This window comes from Antennarius striatus, chromosome 4, assembly GCF_040054535.1.
Source record: "Antennarius striatus isolate MH-2024 chromosome 4, ASM4005453v1, whole genome shotgun sequence".
Lineage (NCBI taxonomy): Eukaryota > Metazoa > Chordata > Actinopteri > Lophiiformes > Antennariidae > Antennarius > Antennarius striatus.
In genome coordinates, this window is record NC_090779.1 from 25169367 (window position 1) to 25187117 (window position 17751).

The following is a 17751-nucleotide window of genomic DNA, read 5'->3' on the forward strand; positions in this document are numbered from 1 at the left end:
GAAATCCGTTCGGGAAGTAAGAACGGAGTCGTTTTTATCCGATTTGAATTGTTCCGCCAACAAAACGGCGGAAAACTCTTCATCATATAACTCAGAAGAACAAGAACCCACAGCGGTTTAACCTGTTGAGATGATCAGTGATCAAATCTGTGGTTACCTTGAACGTTAACAGTCATGCTAGCTATACGCCGACGTTTGTGACGCTGCTCCGCTCTTTCATTTTTATCTCCAAAGCTATTTTAATTTTTTGGGGAGGGAGGGGGGGCGGGGATTTTGCTTTTATTCTTCCACGACTCCATAGAATACATCACATGAGAGAGAAAATAGTTCCAGGAAGTTGCTCAGATGATGTCAACTGCTAATCACCTCCTAGTTCTGTGTAGAGAAGCAACACACAACTCTCCCCCCTTTTCTTTTCCATCATGTAGAGATTTGCACTGGACAATAAAGAGTTTCTTGCTTCTGAACCTTGGCTGTGTTCTTGCTAATCCGGTGGGGGTTCATGAATCTGTGTCTGCATGCTCTGCTCTCCTTTCTCTCTGTTCTTGTTCTGATCAAATCCTCCTGAGCTCAACCAGGCATGAGAACAACAGACCCGATCCCGCTGCCGGCTGCTGGAGGCAGGAAGGATGCATGTGTGGCTTTAACGCTCCGTGGATGATTACTCACAAGTACCCCTCACCCCACACACACACACACACACACACACACACACACACACGAGTAATGGACACTATTTTTATAGGAGTGTCATCACAAACTAATCATCTGCCTGGGTTTTCTCTGTGGTAATCGTACTAACAGTCCTCTTTTAATTGTCTTGCTGTAATTACCACCCCCCCCACCCCCGCCAAGGAGACAATATTTAATCTCTCATGATCTTTTCCGACAGCGTCAGTAAAGACACCACAATCAGAAGATAGAGATGGTAAATTTCGATGGAGACACCAGCAGACAAACTGTTAAACTTTGACTCCTCACCTGTCCAGGTGTTTGATTGGCGGGAGGAGCGACTGGGGGCGGAGGGTCAGAGCGACGAGGGGTGGAGCCAAGCCAAGGAGAGAGGAGGGATCCAATCGGATGAGCGGCTGACGCCGGCGACCGGCATGCGGGAGATCGACGTGGAGCCTCTGGACTACGACCTGGACATCAGCCGAGAGGTGGGCGGGAGGAACCGGGGACAGGAAGTGAGTCGGCAGGGAGATGATCTCACTGACTTCCTGTCTTCCTCACATGCAGCTGTCCAAACCACGGAAGGTTCCCATCCCGGAGCGCTACGTGGAGTCCGACTCCGAGGAGCCTCTGAGTCCGGAGGAGCAGGAGGAGCGCCTCCAGCGGGCCGAGCGCATCAAGAACATCCTGGCCCGGTCCAGGTAGACTAACGTGTTGCAGTAACATGTTGTGTGTTAAGCGTGTTTGTGATGTCACACAGGTTGTCATGTCCCTTCAACAGCGTCCAGAACCTGCAGCCATCCTCGCCGCTGGACTTCAGCGAGCTGGACTCGGCTCTGCAGCAGCAGCAGAGGATCATGAACGCGTCGCAGGCGTTGGCCTCCGAGGCCTCGCGCAAGAGCAAGCTGGTCGCAGGTGAACGCGCACACCTTCACAGCCGACACAGTGGGCCTGACCCCGAAACAAAAAGGCTTTTCTTTCCCACTGCATGACGTTGGAGTGGCTGCCACTGGAAGTTAACAAAAGTTAAGTGCTGTGTAACTGAATAAATTACCAGGAATAAAAGATTTAAATCCAGTAAAGCAGTCAGAATCACTTCACATGCAAATCAGTCCCCATGAAACCTACTGGGAATATATCATTTCTAAAAAAAAAGCACATTACATGTTGGTTTTATCAGGGTCATTCTATGAAAACTGTTCAGTTTGGGTCCCAACATTGAAATAATAAAGCTGTCAATGATGTTTTCTGTGTCTGAAACCATTAATTCTAGTTTACTTTTTAGCATGAGGTAAAAATAAATATACAATTAGCATATCTTCAACTTGGTGTTCAACTACAATCATTTTCTAATATCTGTTCTGAGCATTTTTGTCATTCATGTAATTTAAATCTTAAAAATATCAAATAAATATAAGACATTTATTGTTTTTATGGTGAGAAATACTTTCCACTTAACAGGAAGAGTGAATTATATTAAAATTAGTTCTTTTTAGTTTAAAATAAAAATGTTATAATGATTTATCTGTGTGTACGCCGTCACACTCATGTAATTTTGTAAAATGCAACACACTTCCTGTCAGTAACATCATTCAAGAGTTTGGAGAACAGAAGTTCAAACAATGGTGAGTTTTGATTTTTCTATTAGAAAATTTTTGGTAGATTTTACTTCCTAAACCTTCTCTGTTAAGCAGGACATCTCCACCTCTTCACGCAATAAATAAATAAATAACATTTTTAAAAATAAATTTTCAAATTATATTTGTAGAAATCGGTGTTTCCCAACCTTTTTGAGCAACAGCTTGAAAACGGGTCACCTGAACTAAATGGGTTCTAATGAAATCAAGCATCCAGTGGAGGCTGAACAGATATTAAATTAAATTTTATTTCCAGTACGGCTGCGGCTCCATCAGCGGAGACACGCGTGTAGTTTTTAACACGGAAGTCCTCCTCGTTCAAGACATTCTGATGTGACCCAAAAGCTTCCTCTCCTGTTGTTTGGTTCTGGTCCTGCTTTGTCAAACAATTTTCTCCGAGGTTGTCTAAACGCATCAGCCTGGAGTCCAGTCTGACCATTTCTGTGACCCCTTCAGGGTCCAGCGTCTCATTGACAACCGCTTTGCAGGCAGGCGGCGTTCACGGATCAGCCACAGCGTGGGATTTTTGAGTTGTAGCTACAAAGCTTCTTCTGGGATTAGAACTTTGTCCAGAACCCAGTTCTTGTTCGCAGTTCCCTTTGGGATGCGTCACTAATTCTCTTGTCTAAAATGACAGCAACAAACTCCCTGCTGGCCCCTGGCGGAGAGGAGGAGTATTACATTACACAACACTGACGCTCCACAGCGTGAAAGTGGGTGATTTGTCGTTGCACACATGACGTTCTCCTTTTTAAAAAAAAATTTTTAAATAGCTTTTAGCACATCCAGACTTTGTCATATTGCTTTAGATTTTCCACCCCGTCACTTTCCACTCTAAAAAAGAAATAAACATATCTCTGAATATAATTTGCTAAAAGACTGAAAAAATTGTGTCTGAGGTTGAAAAATATATGTTACTGCAAGTGTTAAATGTTCTGTGTGGTATGCAATTAAAATTCTCGGGTCCAATCTGAACATGTTCCATGGAATGACCCGTCTGCATCCTTTAAACTGTCGGTACCGGTGTTTGGTGTCATGATGTTTTCTCTCTTCAGCTAAAGCTGCTGCTCAGAACTGACCGACCCACGAGAACAACAGAACCGAACCGGAGCGACTCGGACTGAAGAAAGTTCACTGATTCAGAAGAATCTACACTCACTTTTTACGATTTAGAACAAAACACACGTTTATCAAAGTGTCACGATTTGTTGTTTTGGAAAGAATCAAGTTTTGTTTTTTGGCTTCCGCTTTAAGAAGTTAAGTCAAGATAATTTATAACACGAGTGAATTGTTTTTTTATTTGCAGTTACTGCTTTGCTTTTTTTTGGTCTCTATGTTTTTAGTTAGAAATTAAGAGTGGAATGAATAGTGTTCGGATTAGATTAGATTATTTATTAAATTGTTTGGCTTTAAATGCGTTTTCAACTTGCATCAAGAACATGGTCCTGTAAATCAACTCAACTACACCACAGTATGAATTATAAGAAAGCACGTAGAAAATGACAAAAATAAATCTTATTGAACAATTTATCTGTTTGTGTTTCAGTGGATTATAAAATATAAACCAGTGTTTTTTCCACATCAAAATATTTCCTTATCCTGTTGAAAAAAAGGAATTAAAACTGATTTTTTATTGGTTTCCAAACAATTGACAAAACATGCGTGTGCACCAATTATGCTAATTTAAAATAAAAATGTCATCCAATGAAACTGATTAAAATACAAGTGTTCAAAAAGAAATATCTGTCGTGAAACTAAAAAAAAACAAAACATGGATCTTGGGCGACCTTTTTTTTTTTCTTACACAGAGACGGTTCTAAAATGATCACACCGAGAAATGTCAAAATGTATAAAACTGGGATTACAAAACAAACTGGGGGTTCTGGTTCAGGTTCTGGTTCTTTGGTGGACTTCAATTCTTCGCCCTCAGATGGGAACAGAACCTCCTCTGGCTGTGGGTGAGAAAGCAAAAACGTTTCGTGATGTTTTTCCATCTTTGACGTCACAAGTTTTTAAAAAATGACAGACGAGAAGAAAAATTTAGAATAAATAAACTTGCAACTTTTTATTGTAATGGACAAAGTGAGACAGGACAGAGACACAGAGACAGCAATATAGAGAGAGACAGAGGGAGAGGAGGGGAAATAACCTGAACTACGTCACACACACACACCCCCCCCACACACACACAAGTGTTTATTTTTACATTGTGATCGTCGGGCGCAAAACATTCAGAAAATGTGATCTTTAACTTTCTTCTTTCTTCAAATGTTTCTTGATAAACAGTGTTTTTCTCACCGATATTTTTTGAATAATGTATGTTTATGTTTTATGATCGTAAGATGTGAGAAAACCACCCAGAAAAAACCCCAAAACACTTCCCTCTTCCTCTGGAATATTATAAAATATCAATAAAATTCTGTTAGTCAATACTTCCTACAGTATTTACTTCCAACATCCTTTAAAATCCAAAATTTTCTTTTTACTACCTGCACTATTTGACTAACTTCTGCTTTATTTGAAAAATGTTTTAACCTTCTTCTTGGTTTTGACCAGAACTTTAACACTTTTATACAAGAATCAAACAGATTTTGACGCTTCGTGAATCTCCTCCATTAAAACTCCCTACACGTCTTTATTCGGACGGTAACAATCGTTAAAAAATGGTGTAAAAACATTAAAAATTCGTCACGGGTTTTTGGTTATATTTTTCTCGTGAAACTGAATCATGATTTTATTTTGAGCGGTGATTATTTTGAGTTTCCAAAATGTGGAACGCTTCACGAATTTGCGTGTCATCCTTGCGCAGGGGCCATGCTAATCTTCTCTGTATCGTTCCAATTTTAGTATATGTATTACCGAAGTAACACAGTGGTGGAGTCATCACCATCCTGTATTTATAGCACCTCTCCTGAAACACTCCTTCACTCAGGGTTGGACATTTCAGGAGCGATGAGAAGATTTCAAGGTGACTGTGTTCACCTCCCTCTGACAGCTCCTGAACGCACCAGAGCCCCAACACATATTCCACAGAGCTGAAGGTAAAACGCGTCTCTGTTGGAGAGAAAGATAGTACCCCTAAAATAATATCGATATCCAGTAACATTTTAGAGGAAGTTAAACAACCAATCACCGATCAATTGTGAGTGATTGTAAAATTCAATGATAGCCTGCTTCTGTGAAGAAAAAAGTGGATGTTTTTCGCAACACCGAATTTAAAATTTTAGAAGTGTAGAAGGAATTACGACAGCTGTTATTACGAATTATCCTCTTGAAGTTTTCATTGTCTCGTGTCGTTTGAGTTTCTGAATTCCGACGCGTCAGCTGCGTCCCTGAAGCCCTCTTGTTTAGCGGTCACACAGCGACACTCAGTGGCAGAATTGTGGAACTACAACAAATCGGTTCGATCCATATTCGCTTCCTGGTCTGTCATTCAGTCCGACTATTTTTGTTTTCTGATGGAAACAAACAGCAAATTTCTGACAAGTGAAAGAACCATAATTGGTCAGAGGTTCATTACTGGAGGATCAAGTGTTGAATAAATACTGGAAAGTTTTATAAAATGTAAAATAACATCCGGGTTTACAAGAATACGAAAACTAAACGTAAACTCAGGTGAAAGACAGAATATCGAAATCAGGCATTCTGTCTGTCTGTCTGTCTGTCTGTCTGTCCTTTTATCACCTTTTAACATCTTGAACGCGTGTTTTCAGCTCTGTGGAATATGTGTTGGGGCTCTGGTGCGTTCAGGAGCTGTCAGAGGGAGGTGAACACAGTCACCCTGAAATCTTCTCATCGCTCCTGAAATGTCCAACCCTGAGTGAAGGAGTGTTTCAGGAGAGGTGCTATAAATACAGGATGGTGATGACTCCACCACTGTGTTACTTCGGTAATACATATACTAAAATTGGAACGATACAGAGAAGATTAGCATGGCCCCTGCGCAAGGATGACACGCAAATTCGTGAAGCGTTCCGCATTTTGGAAAAAAATATTGTCTTCCTTGAATAAAAGCACCGGTATCTAGTCTGCATTTACCACACCACAGGGTAAAAAAAGACGACACGTTGTCAAGAATCACTTTAATTGACCTTGTTCAAACCAAACTACAAAATTTGAAGCTTTCATTAGTTGGGTGTCAACGTTATCAACGTTACATCCATATTCAGGACATACCAAGAGCCCCAAACATGCAACATATCCCGCGTTCTTTTTTTTACCCTGTGGTGTGGTAAGTGACGACTAGATGCCGGTGCTTTAGTTCAATGAAGACAATATTTTTTCCCCAACATCCTAGTTTCATATCCAGTCCTGTGTCTCAGGAACTAGGCTGTGAGGCGAGGAGGCAAGGAGAGGAGTAAAGGAAGCACAGCACATGTTGAGAAATGGGACCAGAATTCATTGGGTAAAGGATTTCTTCCTCGCCCTCCGGTGGCCACGCAGATGTACTGCAGCTTCTGGATGCATTAATAACCACTGCAGTGTTTCACGATTCTTTATTACTTTTCATCAAAGTTCCACAACTTCTGCACCAAAACATTCTTTGACTTTAGAGTAGAGTCGTTACACAGCACTTCCTCCATACAGGCAGAGGTTCCGTGACTTTAGTTATTTCAGAAATTAATAACATCACGACCCTTATTCACTTTAACATTGTTGTATGAACAGAAAGCACATTTTCTCAGCACAAATGTAGAACTAAACAAAACCCATTTCTTCTGTACAGTTTATCACACTTGTATAAGTAACAAATATCGATTCTTATTGTGTTTTTCAGGCCCACAATGACCATAAAAGTCTCATTTCTTTGCAGGCGATTACATTTCTGAACATCTTCCCGCTGGAATGCACAGAGTTCAAGGTTTTGTGCTTTCAATGTCCTCATCAGGACCAACGAGGCATTTCTCAACGTTTGAGCTCTTCGGAACTCATCTCACACTGGCTTTGTAACAACCTCTCAAATAATTTAATGCAGAGTGGCTCCAATATTTCAAAAAAACTAAATTAAATGAAAAGGAGCACCAGCTGTCGACCTTAGGCTCTTCCTGTGAAGTTTAAGTGACACAATGTCAATTAAAGTGATTTTTGACAACGTGTCGTCTTTTTTTAACCTATGGTGTGGTAAATGCAGGTAAATGTGGTATATTGTCTTCAATGAAGACAATATTTATTTCCAAAGAATACAAAAACTAAATGTAAACTCAAGTGACAGACAGGAAATCAAAATCAGGCATTCTGTACATCAGTCTGTCTGTCTGTCCTTTTATCACCTTTTAACATCTTGAACGCGTGTTTTCAGCTCTGTGGAATATGTGTTGGGGCTCTGGTGCGTTCAGGAGCTGTCAGAGGGAGGTGAACACAGTCACCCTGAAATCTTCTCATCGCTCCTGAAATGTCCAACCCTGAGTGAAGGAGTGTTTCAGGAGAGGTGCTATAAATACAGGATGGTGATGACTCCACCACTGTATTACTTCGGTAATACATATACTAAAATTGGAACGATACAGAGAAGATTAGCATGGCCCCTGCGCAAGGATGACACGCAAATTCGTGAAGCGTTCCACATTTTGGAAAAAAATATTGTCTTCCTTGAATTCATCGAATGAACTTTCACTGAAGGGTCGTGATGTCATTTATTTCTGAAATAACTAAAGTCACGGAACCTCTGCCTGTATGGAGGAAGTGCTGTGTAACGACTCTACTCTAAAGTCAAAGAATGTTTTGGTGCAGAAGTTGTGGAACTTTGATGAGAAGTAATAAAGAATCGTGAATCACTGCAGTGGTTATTAATGCATCCAGAAGCTGCAGTACATCTGCGTGGCCACCGGAGGGCGAGGAAGAAATCCTTTACCCAATGAATTCTGGTCCCATTTCTCAACATGTGCTGTGCTTCCTTGACTCCTCTCCTTGCCTCCTCGCCTCACAGCCTAGTTCCTGAGACACAGGACTGGATATGAAACTAGGATGTTGGGGAAAAAATATTGTCTTCATTGAACTAAAGCACCGGTATCTAGTCGACACTTACCACACCACAGGGTAAAAAAAGACCGCGGGATATGTTGCATGTTTGGGGCTCTTGGTATGTCCTGAATATGGATGTAACGTTGATAATGAGAACACCCAACTAAAGAAAGCTTCAAATTTTGTAATTTGGTTTGAACAAGTTCAATTAAAGTGATTCTTGACAACGTGTCGTCTTTTTTTACCCTGTGGTGTGGTAAATGCAGACTAGATACCGGTGCTTTTATTCAAGGAAGACAATATTTTTTTCCAAAATGCGGAACGCTTCACGAATTTGCGTGTCATCCTTGCGCAGGGGCCATGCTAATCTTCTCTGTATCGTTCCAATTTTAGTATATGTATTACCGAAGTAATACAGTGGTGGAGTCATCACCATCCTGTATTTATAGCACCTCTCCTGAAACACTCCTTCACTCAGGGTTGGACATTTCAGGAGCGATGAGAAGATTTCAGGGTGACTGTGTTCACCTCCCTCTGACAGCTCCTGAACGCACCAGAGCCCCAACACATATTCCACAGAGCTGAAAACACGCGTTCAAGATGTTAAAAGGTGATAAAAGGACAGACAGACAGACAGACAGATGTACAGAATGCCTGATTTTGATTTCCTGTCTGTCACTTGAGTTTACATTTAGTTTTTGTATTCTTTGGAAATAAATATTGTCTTCATTGAAGACAATATACCACATTTACCTGCATTTACCACACCATAGGTTAAAAAAAGACGACACGTTGTCAAAAATCACTTTAATTGACATTGTGTCACTTAAACTTCACAGGAAGAGCCTAAGGTCGACAGCTGGTGCTCCTTTTTATTTAATTTAGTTTTTTTTAAATATTGGAGCCACTCTGCATTAAATTATTTGAGAGGTTGTTACAAAGCCGGTGTAAGATGAGTTCCGAAGAGCTCAAACGTTGAGAAATGCCTCGTTGGTCCTGATGAGGACATCGAAAGCACAAAACCTTGAACTCTGTGCATTCCAGCGGGAAGATGTTCAGAAATGTAATCGCCTGCAAAGAAATGAGACTTTTATGGTCATTGTGGGCCTGAAAAACACAACAAGAATCGATATTTGTTACTTATACAAGTGTGATAAACTGTACAGAAGAAATGGGTTTTGTTTAGTTCTACATTTGTGCTGAGAAAATGTGCTTTCTGTTCATACAACAATGTTAAAGTGAATAAGGGTCGTGATGTCATTTATTTCTGAAATAACTAAAGTCACGGAACCTCTGCCTGTATGGAGGAAGTGCTGTGTAACGACTCTACTCTAAAGTCAAAGAATGTTTTGGTGCAGAAGTTGTGAAACTTTGATGAAAAGTAATAAAGAATCGTGAATCACTGCAGTGGTTATTAATGCATCCAGAAGTGAAAAAATGAAAGGCAGGAAAACATTTTTTTAGCGATTAAAGTGATTCAATAGATTTACTGTAGTCAAACGATCATCTCTATTTCTATACACATACACACAATTTAACAATGAGTGAAAACAGAAAAAGATTTTAAATCTAATGATTGGGTTACAAAAGTTGTTTTCCTGCCTTTAATTTATTCACTTTTCAACATCCTAGTTTCATAATCCAGTCCTGTGTCTCAGGAACTAGGCTGTGAGGCGAGGAGGCAAGGAGAGGAGTCAAGGAAGCACAGCACATGTTGAGAAATGGGACCAGAATTCATTGGGTAAAGGATTTCTTCCTCGCCCTCCGGTGGCCACGCAGATGTACTGCAGCTTCTGGATGCATTAATAACCACTGCAGTGATTCACGATTCTTTAGTACTTTTCATCAAAGTTCCACAACTTCTGCACCAAAACATTCTTTGACTTTAGAGTAGAGTCGTTACACAGCACTTCCTCCATACAGGCAGAGGTTCCGTGACTTTAGTTATTTCAGAAATTAATAACATCACGACCCTTCAGTGAAAGTTCGATGAATTCAATGAAGACAATATTTTTTTCCAAAATGCGGAACGCTTCACGAATATGCGTGTCATCCTTGCGCAGGGGCCATGCTAATCTTCTCTGTATCGTTCCAATTTTAGTATATGTATTACCGAAGTAATACAGTGGTGGAGTCATCACCATCCTGTATTTATAGCACCTCTCCTGAAACACTCCCTCACTCAGGGTTGGACATTTCAGGAGCGATGAGAAGATTTCAAGGTGACTGTGTTCACCTCCCTCTGACAGCTCCTGAACGCACCAGAGCCCCAACACATATTCCACAGAGCTGAAAACACGCGTTCAAGATGTTAAAAGGTGATAAAAGGACAGAAATAGAGAATGCCTGATTTCGATATTCTGTGTTTCACTTGAATTTACGTTTAACATCCAGGTTTATAAGAATACGAAAAGTATTCTTATAAACCTGGATGTTATTTTACGTTTTATAAAACTTTCCAGTATTTATTCAACACTTGATCCTCCAGTAATGAACCTCTGACCAATTATGGTTCTTTCACTTGTCAGAAATTTGCTGTTTGTTTCCATCAGAAAACAAAAATAGTCGGACTGAATGACAGACCAGGAAGTGAATATGGATCGAACCGATTTGTTGTAGTTCCACAAATCTACCACTGAGTGTCGCTGTGTGACCGCTAAACAAGAGGGCTTCAGGGACGCAGCTGACGCGTCGGAAATCAGAAACTCAAGCGACACGAGACAATGAAAACTTCAAGTTAGGATAATTCATAATAACAGCTGTCTTCATTCCTTCTACATTTGTAAAATTTTAAATTCTGTGTTGCGAAAAACATCCACTTTTGTCATCACAGAAACAGGCTATCATTGGATCTTACAATCACTCGCAATCGATCGGTGATTGGTTGTTTACCTTCCTCTAAAATGTTATTGGATATCGATATTATTTTAGGGGTACTATCTTTCTCTCCAACAGAGACGCGTTTTACCTTCAGCTCTGTGGAATATGTGTTGGGGCTCTGGTGCGTTCAGGAGCTGTCAGAGGGAGGTGAACACAGTCACCCTGAAATCTTCTCATCGCTCCTGAAATGTCCAACCCTGAGTGAAGGAGTGTTTCAGGAGAGGTGCTATAAATACAGGATGGTGATGACCCCACCACTGTGTTACTTCGGTAATACATATACTAAAATTGGAACGATACAGAGAAGATTAGCATGGCCCCTGCGCAAGGATGACACGTAAATTCGTGAAGCGTTCCACATTTTGGAAAAAAATATTGTCTTCATTGAATTCATCGAATGAACTTTCACCGAAGGGTCGTGATGTCATTTATTTCTGGAATAACTAAAGTCACGGAACCTCTGCCTGTATGGAGGAAGTGCTGTGTAACGACTCTACTCTAAAGTCAAAGACTGTTTTGGTGCAGAAGTTGTGGAACTTTGATGAAAAGTAATAAAGAATCGTGAATCACTGCAGTGGTTATTAATGCATCCAGAAGCTGCAGTACATCTGCGTGGCCACCGGAGGGCGAGGAAGAAATCCTTTACCCAATGAATTCTGGTCCCATTTCTCAACATGTGCTGTGCTTCCTTGACTCCTCTCCTTGCCTCCTCGCCTCACAGCCTAGTTCCTGAGACACAGGACTGGATTATGAAACTAGGATGTTGAAAAGTGAATAAATGAAAGGCAGGAAAAAAACTTTTGTAACCCAATCATTAGATTTTTTCATCGTTAAATTGTGTGTATGTGTACAGAAATAGAGATGATCATTTGACTACAGTAAATGCATTGAATCACTTTAATTGACATTGTTCAATCCAAACAACGAAATTTGGAGCTTTCATTAATTGGGTGTTCTCATTATCAACGTTACATCCATATCCAGGACACGACAAGAGCCCCAAAATGCATCGTAACCCAGCGGGATTCACGTCAAGTGTTTATCATAAACTACACACAGATATTTACTGTTTATTTCCATCAGAAAACAAAAATAGTCGGACTGAATGACAGACCAGGAAGCGAAAGTGGATCGAACCGATTTGTTGTAGTTCCACAAATCTGCCAGTGAGTGTCGCTGTGTGACCGCTAAACAAGAGGGCTTCAGGGACACAACTGACGCGTCGGAATTCCGAAATTCAAGCGCACTAGACAATGAAAACTTGAAGTTATAATAATTCGTAACAACAGTAGTCGTCATTCCTTCTACACTTGAACAAGTTCAAATTCTGTGTTGCGAAAAACAAATCCACTGTTTCCTTCACAGAAGCAGGCTATCATTGAATCTTATACCACTTGTAATCGATTGGTGATTGGTTGTTTAACTTCCTGTAAAATGTTATTGGATATCGGTATTATTTTAGGGGTACTATCTTTCTCTCCAACAGACCATCGTGAGGTGAAACGCAGATTGTCTCAGCGGATTGACCCAGGTGATGTGTCTCATGTTAATGACCCTCATTAGCATACTAAGGTGAAACTCACATCTCAGCGACCCCATTTGACACCCCCACCAACAATCGTTGAGGAGCAAGACGGGTTTCGACCACAGTCGTTGGATTGTGAATAGCACTGACCACACCCCTCAGGGTTTATGATCTGGGACATGATCGGCCACCCTCTGAACTGAAGAAGTCTCTTGGATGAGAGACGAAACGTCTTCAAGAACTTTCTTAACGTCCAGCGGATTGACTCAAACAGCTTTTGGATAACCACGACCTGGATGACTGAGAACCTACAAAGAGATCCTGATCAAATATTCAGATGACCCTTGGTTTTAGGTCCGTTTGATTCCCTCTTGCGGCCAAAGTGAGGAGCCACAAATTCGTCATTTTCATTTGATCGCAGATGTAAAACGATGCAAATGCGTCTGAATTCAATATTCGAAAAATCATTTTAATATTACTGTACATATCATTACGAATCAAATATTACTATGTTGTTTAGGTCCTACTTTTCTCTTGAAAAAGAATCAAATAATCATCTATTTTACCTTTAGGAAACTCTAACGAGAAGGGAGGGGGGGGCTAATTCTAGTTAGCACTTCAAGCAGTTTTACGATTGCATATATTTCAAATAGTAACACACGTTAAACTCCATTGCTGATGAAATGTTCATAAGGCTCTTGATGGTAAATGCGTTTGATACCTTCTTGTGGCCAAAGTGAGGAACAACACGCTTTTTTGTTTGATGTAATTATCATGTCAATGTGCAACATTCTTGATTGTTGGAAAAGTTAAACCAACAATTAAAGGATGACTCCTGAGGTGAAGTCAATAACAAAAGCAACACAAAAACACGGAGACAAAGACAAAGAGACACAAAAACCTCTAAAAGAAAGAAAAAACAAGCAAAATAAGACATGTATGTTAAATTCATATTCGAGCCCTGACCTCCGGTAAATGTTCTCAAACCACTTCCTGCTCAGTAAATAAATTTCCCCCCCTCCTGTGGCCATACTGAGTAACTACAACAGCAACAATCCTGTACAGAGCCATACGTAATTAAATTAACACAAGTACTGATATTTCAGGTCAAAAAGCATGAAAACAAACATAAAATAAACGCTGAATTTCCTATCTTATTATCTGTCAAACTATTCCGTGGAAAACTACACAACAAACTTATTCTCCGTTCTTGAAGGATCTGTGATCGTGATGCCCTCTTGTGGACATAGTGGGTAACTACAGAAACAAGAGGTCAAGTTAGACGATGTTAGATTGTCAACTTCCGGTTATGACTATCAAAATAATTTTAATCGACGGAACTAACGCGTTATAAAACATTTGTTATCACGCTAAAAATATTTGTAATCAATGCAAACTTCTAAATTAGTAATTTACATAACGTTAGCTCCTCTAAGATCAACAGTAGCAATAAAGACTGCAATGTAGGTAGCGAGAGGTAGCAAAAGCAGCTTTAGCGCTGCTAAATTTCACCTCAATTAGATCCTTCAAGAACGTAGAATAACATTATTGACACATTTTCCGAAATAATTTTGCTGTGTAGTTTTCCATGGAATGGTTTAACAAATATGCTGCTCTAAGAAGTTAAGTCAAGATAATTTCTAACACGATTGGTTTTATTTGCAGTTACATGCTTTGCTTTTTTTGCCTGTATGTTTCTAGTTACAAATTGAGAGTACATTAGATTATTTATTCCATTGGCTTTAAATGCGTTTTCAACGTGCTTGCATCAAGAACATGGTCCTGTCAATCAACTCAAATCTACCACAGTATGAATTATAAGAAAGCACGTGAAAATATAACAAAAAATAAATCTTATACCGAACAATCAACCTGTTTGTGTTTCACTGGATTATAAAATATGAACTAGTGCTTTTAACATCAAACCATCTCCTTGTTCTGTTGAAATAAAGGAATTAAAACATATTTTTAATGGTTTCCAAACAATTGACAAAACATACGTGTAGACCAATCATGCTAATTTAAAATAAACATTTCATCCTAAGAAACTGATAAAATACAAGCATTTAAAAAGAAAAAGTATTTGTCGTGAAACTACAAAAAATGAACATGCATCCTGTGACGACAACTTTTTTTTCTTACACAGAGACGGTTCTAAAATGATCACACCAAGAAATGTCAAAATGTACAAAACTGGGATTACAAAACAAACTCGGCCTACGTCGACTTTACAAAGGTCATTTTGTAGTTGTGTTTCTGATCGTGGTGACAGTCCGATCCGGGTTTGGCCCCGTCTGAGGTCCGTTCCTCTGGCTCGGGATCGCAGCCGTCGCTCTTGTCCTGTGGGGGTTCTTGTTCTGGTTCTGGTTCTTTGGTGGACTTCGATTCTTCGCCCTCCGTTGGGGAGGGAACCTCCTCTGGCTGTGGGTGAGAAAGCAAAAACGTTTTGTGATATTTTTCAATCTTTGACGTCACAAGTTTAAAAAAAATGACCCTTGGAATTTGGTGGATTTTGTTACCAAACTCATCCTTTTGGATCACGATGTTTGCTTTTCCTCGGGGAAAATGTGATTTTAATAAACATGATGTTGCGACATCTTTGTTGGAGGAAGTTTGACTTTTTGTTTGAAGATTATTTGCATGAGAAGAGAGTGTATTCTTTTGTAGCCACACCCTGCTCTGCAAACAATTCAAATAAGAAAACACAAGAAGATGTTTTGCTCCTATAAATCACTCTTTAAGGGTCAGAAAGAAATGAAAGACCCCCGAATTCTTTTTCCACTAATGAGTTTTATTATTGGATGAAAACAGCCACAAAGGAACTTTCCTTCAAGGCTGACAGTAATTCTGATTTAATTATCTGTTGATCTTTTTTAGTGTTTGCTGTTCAGTTTTGTCCAGTAAAAGGACATGATTTTGTTTTAATGCCAGGGTAATTTGGGGTTAGAGTCTGATTCTTCCTCTGACACCTCACCTCACTGAAACCCAGGCCGCAGTGTCTCCGATTCCGACCCGACAGCTTGCCGTCCATGCCCTGATGGTACTGCAGCTCTAGCTGATCGTTCATCTTTTTATCTTCCTGCCCTGCAGAGGAGACACCAGTCACAGCAAGCGCACCCAGCCCAAACAGACCTATCCATGCATGGATAGATCTGTGCAGTGGGGTAGCCAGGTTAACTACTGGTGGACTGCAAGGGTAAGCGTCACAAGGACAGCAGGAGACACGACGGATGTTAGCAGCATGAATACAGTACGCTATGAAATGTTAAAAAAGCCGCTCACCACTACGGAAATGGGATGTGGACTTGTGGTCGCCGATGACGAGGCGTCCAGTGTGTTCTTTCTTTAAAAGAAAAAAGAAGCAGAACCTTTTTATATCAGATTGTCTCTGAATGTTTCAAAGTGACAAATGAAGCAAAGACTGGGCTCTTTTTATTTTGTGGATTCAGGGCCCCGGTGGTGTGAATAATCCAGAACTAACCTTGCCAGCGCCCATCAAACGTAAAAACTTCTGCTTCCTTTCGCTGCTGCCCAGATCAGCTGATGCCCACTGGGTCGACCCGTCCTGACAGAAAAAACACAACCTGGTGATCAGACTGCCTCACAACCACAGCAGAGCTCCATCAAAAGCATCACAGCCAGTGAAGCCTGTGTGGGACTACCAAGGCTTACAAACACTAAGGTTAGAGAACTAGACACACTAAGGGTAGACAACACTAACGAACCAAGATGAAGCAACTCTGTGGTTACAAACCTCAATCAGAAGATGGAGGTAAACAACAACAACAACAACAACAACAACAACAGAACACTCCACGTGTATTCTGTTGAATTCTCCCAGTGGTTGCAGAATGCAGCAACTCCAACATGACGTGACGACATTATATTTTAGAAAACTATCTATTTTGAAGAGAGGAAAGACATTTAACCAAGTACAACTAGCTTTAATCCATTCGTTAAGCGGACGTTCGGGTTATCAGTCCTACAGAGTTCAGTCCTCATTAACACACCGTTAACCGGGGCAGAACACGGACTCACAACGACATCCGCTGCAACACGAACCGCCGTGTGTCCCGTTGTGTTCATACGTGTTTTAAATCATGCTAACTCGTCCGGTAAACGTTGTCCGGACTGCATTCAAAAACATTCAGGTTTCAGGTCTGCGCTGCTTATGGGTTAGCAAACAAGCTAGTTCAAAGCTAAGGTTAGCAAACTAATTAACTAATTTTGTAAACAGGTAACGTTCGTATTTTATTTTACTCACTTCGTTTGGAGACGCGGAACGTTTTGTTCCGTGTTTGTCATCTGGAGAACTCATTGTGACCTAAACGTTCTTAATTTTTCAATAAAATACCATTCTATTTAGCAGGGGCTAACTGCTTATGTCAACAAGCTTTTGTGTCGTCACTTCCTGTCTCGTATTTCTTCTTCGTTTGTTTTTTTTAGTTACTGCTGCCACCCATCGGTGGATTGTGTCACAACACGCGTTCCATAGAAACACTGAGAACGAGAATAAAACAGGCTAGTCGGTTTTTAGACAATTAATCATTTATTATTGAGATGTTGTGGCGTAATAACAACACGTATTATTACATAAACAAAAACAACTTGATAACAAAGTCAACAATACCCCCTCACAACATGACGCTTGTTTCTGATATGTAAAGACACAACATCTAAAAATAACTTTCGACATGAATTTTCAAACTCAGTCAAATGTCTTCCTGCAACTTTAGACTCGAGGAATATTATAAAGTATGTATTTTTTAAAAATGTTGTTTTTTTGAAATGTAATAGTTGAATTTGTTATTATAGATTTCTCACATCTGTAGTAGCAGAGAAGTATGTTAGAGTGGTGCAGGACATGTATGAGGACTGTAAGACAGTGGTGAGGTGTGCTGTAGGTGTGACAGAGGAGTTCAAGGTGGAGGTGGGACTGCATCGGGGATCAGCTCTGAGCCCCTTCTTGTTGCTATGGTGATGGACAGGCTGACAGACGAGGTTAGACAGGAATCTCCATGGACTATGATGTTTGCAGATGACATTGTGATCTGTAGTGAGAGCAGGGAACAGGTG

The 17751-nt window shown here is 40.4% G+C and overlaps 2 protein-coding genes and 6 non-coding genes across 16 annotated transcripts in view; 4 read left to right on the forward strand and 4 right to left on the reverse strand.

Moving 5' to 3' along the window:
* The window catches only part of LOC137593880 (pleckstrin homology domain-containing family A member 7-like), a 62258-nt gene extending 58421 nt beyond the window's left edge, over positions 1–3837 (forward strand). For all 9 annotated transcript variants that reach the window (XM_068312957.1, XM_068312959.1, XM_068312962.1 and 6 more), the window contains 4 exons: positions 990–1160; positions 1240–1373; positions 1454–1587; positions 3365–3837. In XM_068312957.1, coding sequence (XP_068169058.1) covers positions 990–1160; positions 1240–1373; positions 1454–1587; positions 3365–3387 — 462 coding nt within the window. In that variant the 3' untranslated portion in view covers positions 3388–3837. The remainder of the gene's footprint in view (positions 1–989; positions 1161–1239; positions 1374–1453; positions 1588–3364) is intronic.
* Positions 3838–5073: 1236 nt separating this feature from the next.
* Positions 5074–5179, reverse strand: LOC137594625 (U6 spliceosomal RNA). The gene has a single exon (XR_011035284.1). It is a non-coding gene; the product is annotated as a U6 spliceosomal RNA (small nuclear RNA).
* A 1008-nt stretch (positions 5180–6187) lies between these two features.
* On the forward strand, positions 6188–6293 carry LOC137594629 (U6 spliceosomal RNA). Its single transcript, XR_011035288.1, has one exon. It is a non-coding gene; the product is annotated as a U6 spliceosomal RNA (small nuclear RNA).
* A 1480-nt stretch (positions 6294–7773) lies between these two features.
* LOC137594681 (U6 spliceosomal RNA) lies at positions 7774–7879 on the forward strand. The gene has a single exon (XR_011035334.1). It is a non-coding gene; the product is annotated as a U6 spliceosomal RNA (small nuclear RNA).
* Positions 7880–8580: 701 nt separating this feature from the next.
* Positions 8581–8686, reverse strand: LOC137594626 (U6 spliceosomal RNA). The gene has a single exon (XR_011035285.1). It is a non-coding gene; the product is annotated as a U6 spliceosomal RNA (small nuclear RNA).
* A 1602-nt stretch (positions 8687–10288) lies between these two features.
* On the reverse strand, positions 10289–10394 carry LOC137594686 (U6 spliceosomal RNA). The gene has a single exon (XR_011035339.1). It is a non-coding gene; the product is annotated as a U6 spliceosomal RNA (small nuclear RNA).
* A 1015-nt stretch (positions 10395–11409) lies between these two features.
* LOC137594685 (U6 spliceosomal RNA) lies at positions 11410–11515 on the forward strand. Its single transcript, XR_011035338.1, has one exon. It is a non-coding gene; the product is annotated as a U6 spliceosomal RNA (small nuclear RNA).
* A 1758-nt stretch (positions 11516–13273) lies between these two features.
* On the reverse strand, positions 13274–17083 carry c4h11orf58 (chromosome 4 C11orf58 homolog). The gene is made up of 5 exons (XM_068313344.1): positions 16940–17083; positions 16157–16240; positions 15958–16018; positions 15650–15759; positions 13274–15096 (listed from the first exon to the last, which is right to left on the reverse strand). Exons 1-5 carry the CDS (start codon positions 16991–16993, stop codon positions 14893–14895), a joined length of 513 nt encoding a protein of 170 aa, XP_068169445.1. The 5' UTR covers positions 16994–17083; the 3' UTR covers positions 13274–14892.
* Between the last annotated feature and the right edge of the window lie 668 nt (positions 17084–17751).

Bases quoted from the DNA above. Each gene is read 5' to 3' on its own strand.
- c4h11orf58 (XM_068313344.1), bottom strand. From the start codon at position 16,993: ATGAGTTCTCCAGATGACAAACACGGAACAAAACGTTCCGCGTCTCCA. The intron at 16,019-16,156 runs GTTAGTTCTGGA...TTTCTTTTAAAG, and splicing joins GTTTGATGGGCGCTGGCAAG to AAAGAACACACTGGACGCCT. The intron at 15,097-15,649 runs GTGAGGTGTCAG...TCTCACCCACAG, and splicing joins GCGGCCTGGGTTTCAGTGAG to CCAGAGGAGGTTCCCTCCCC.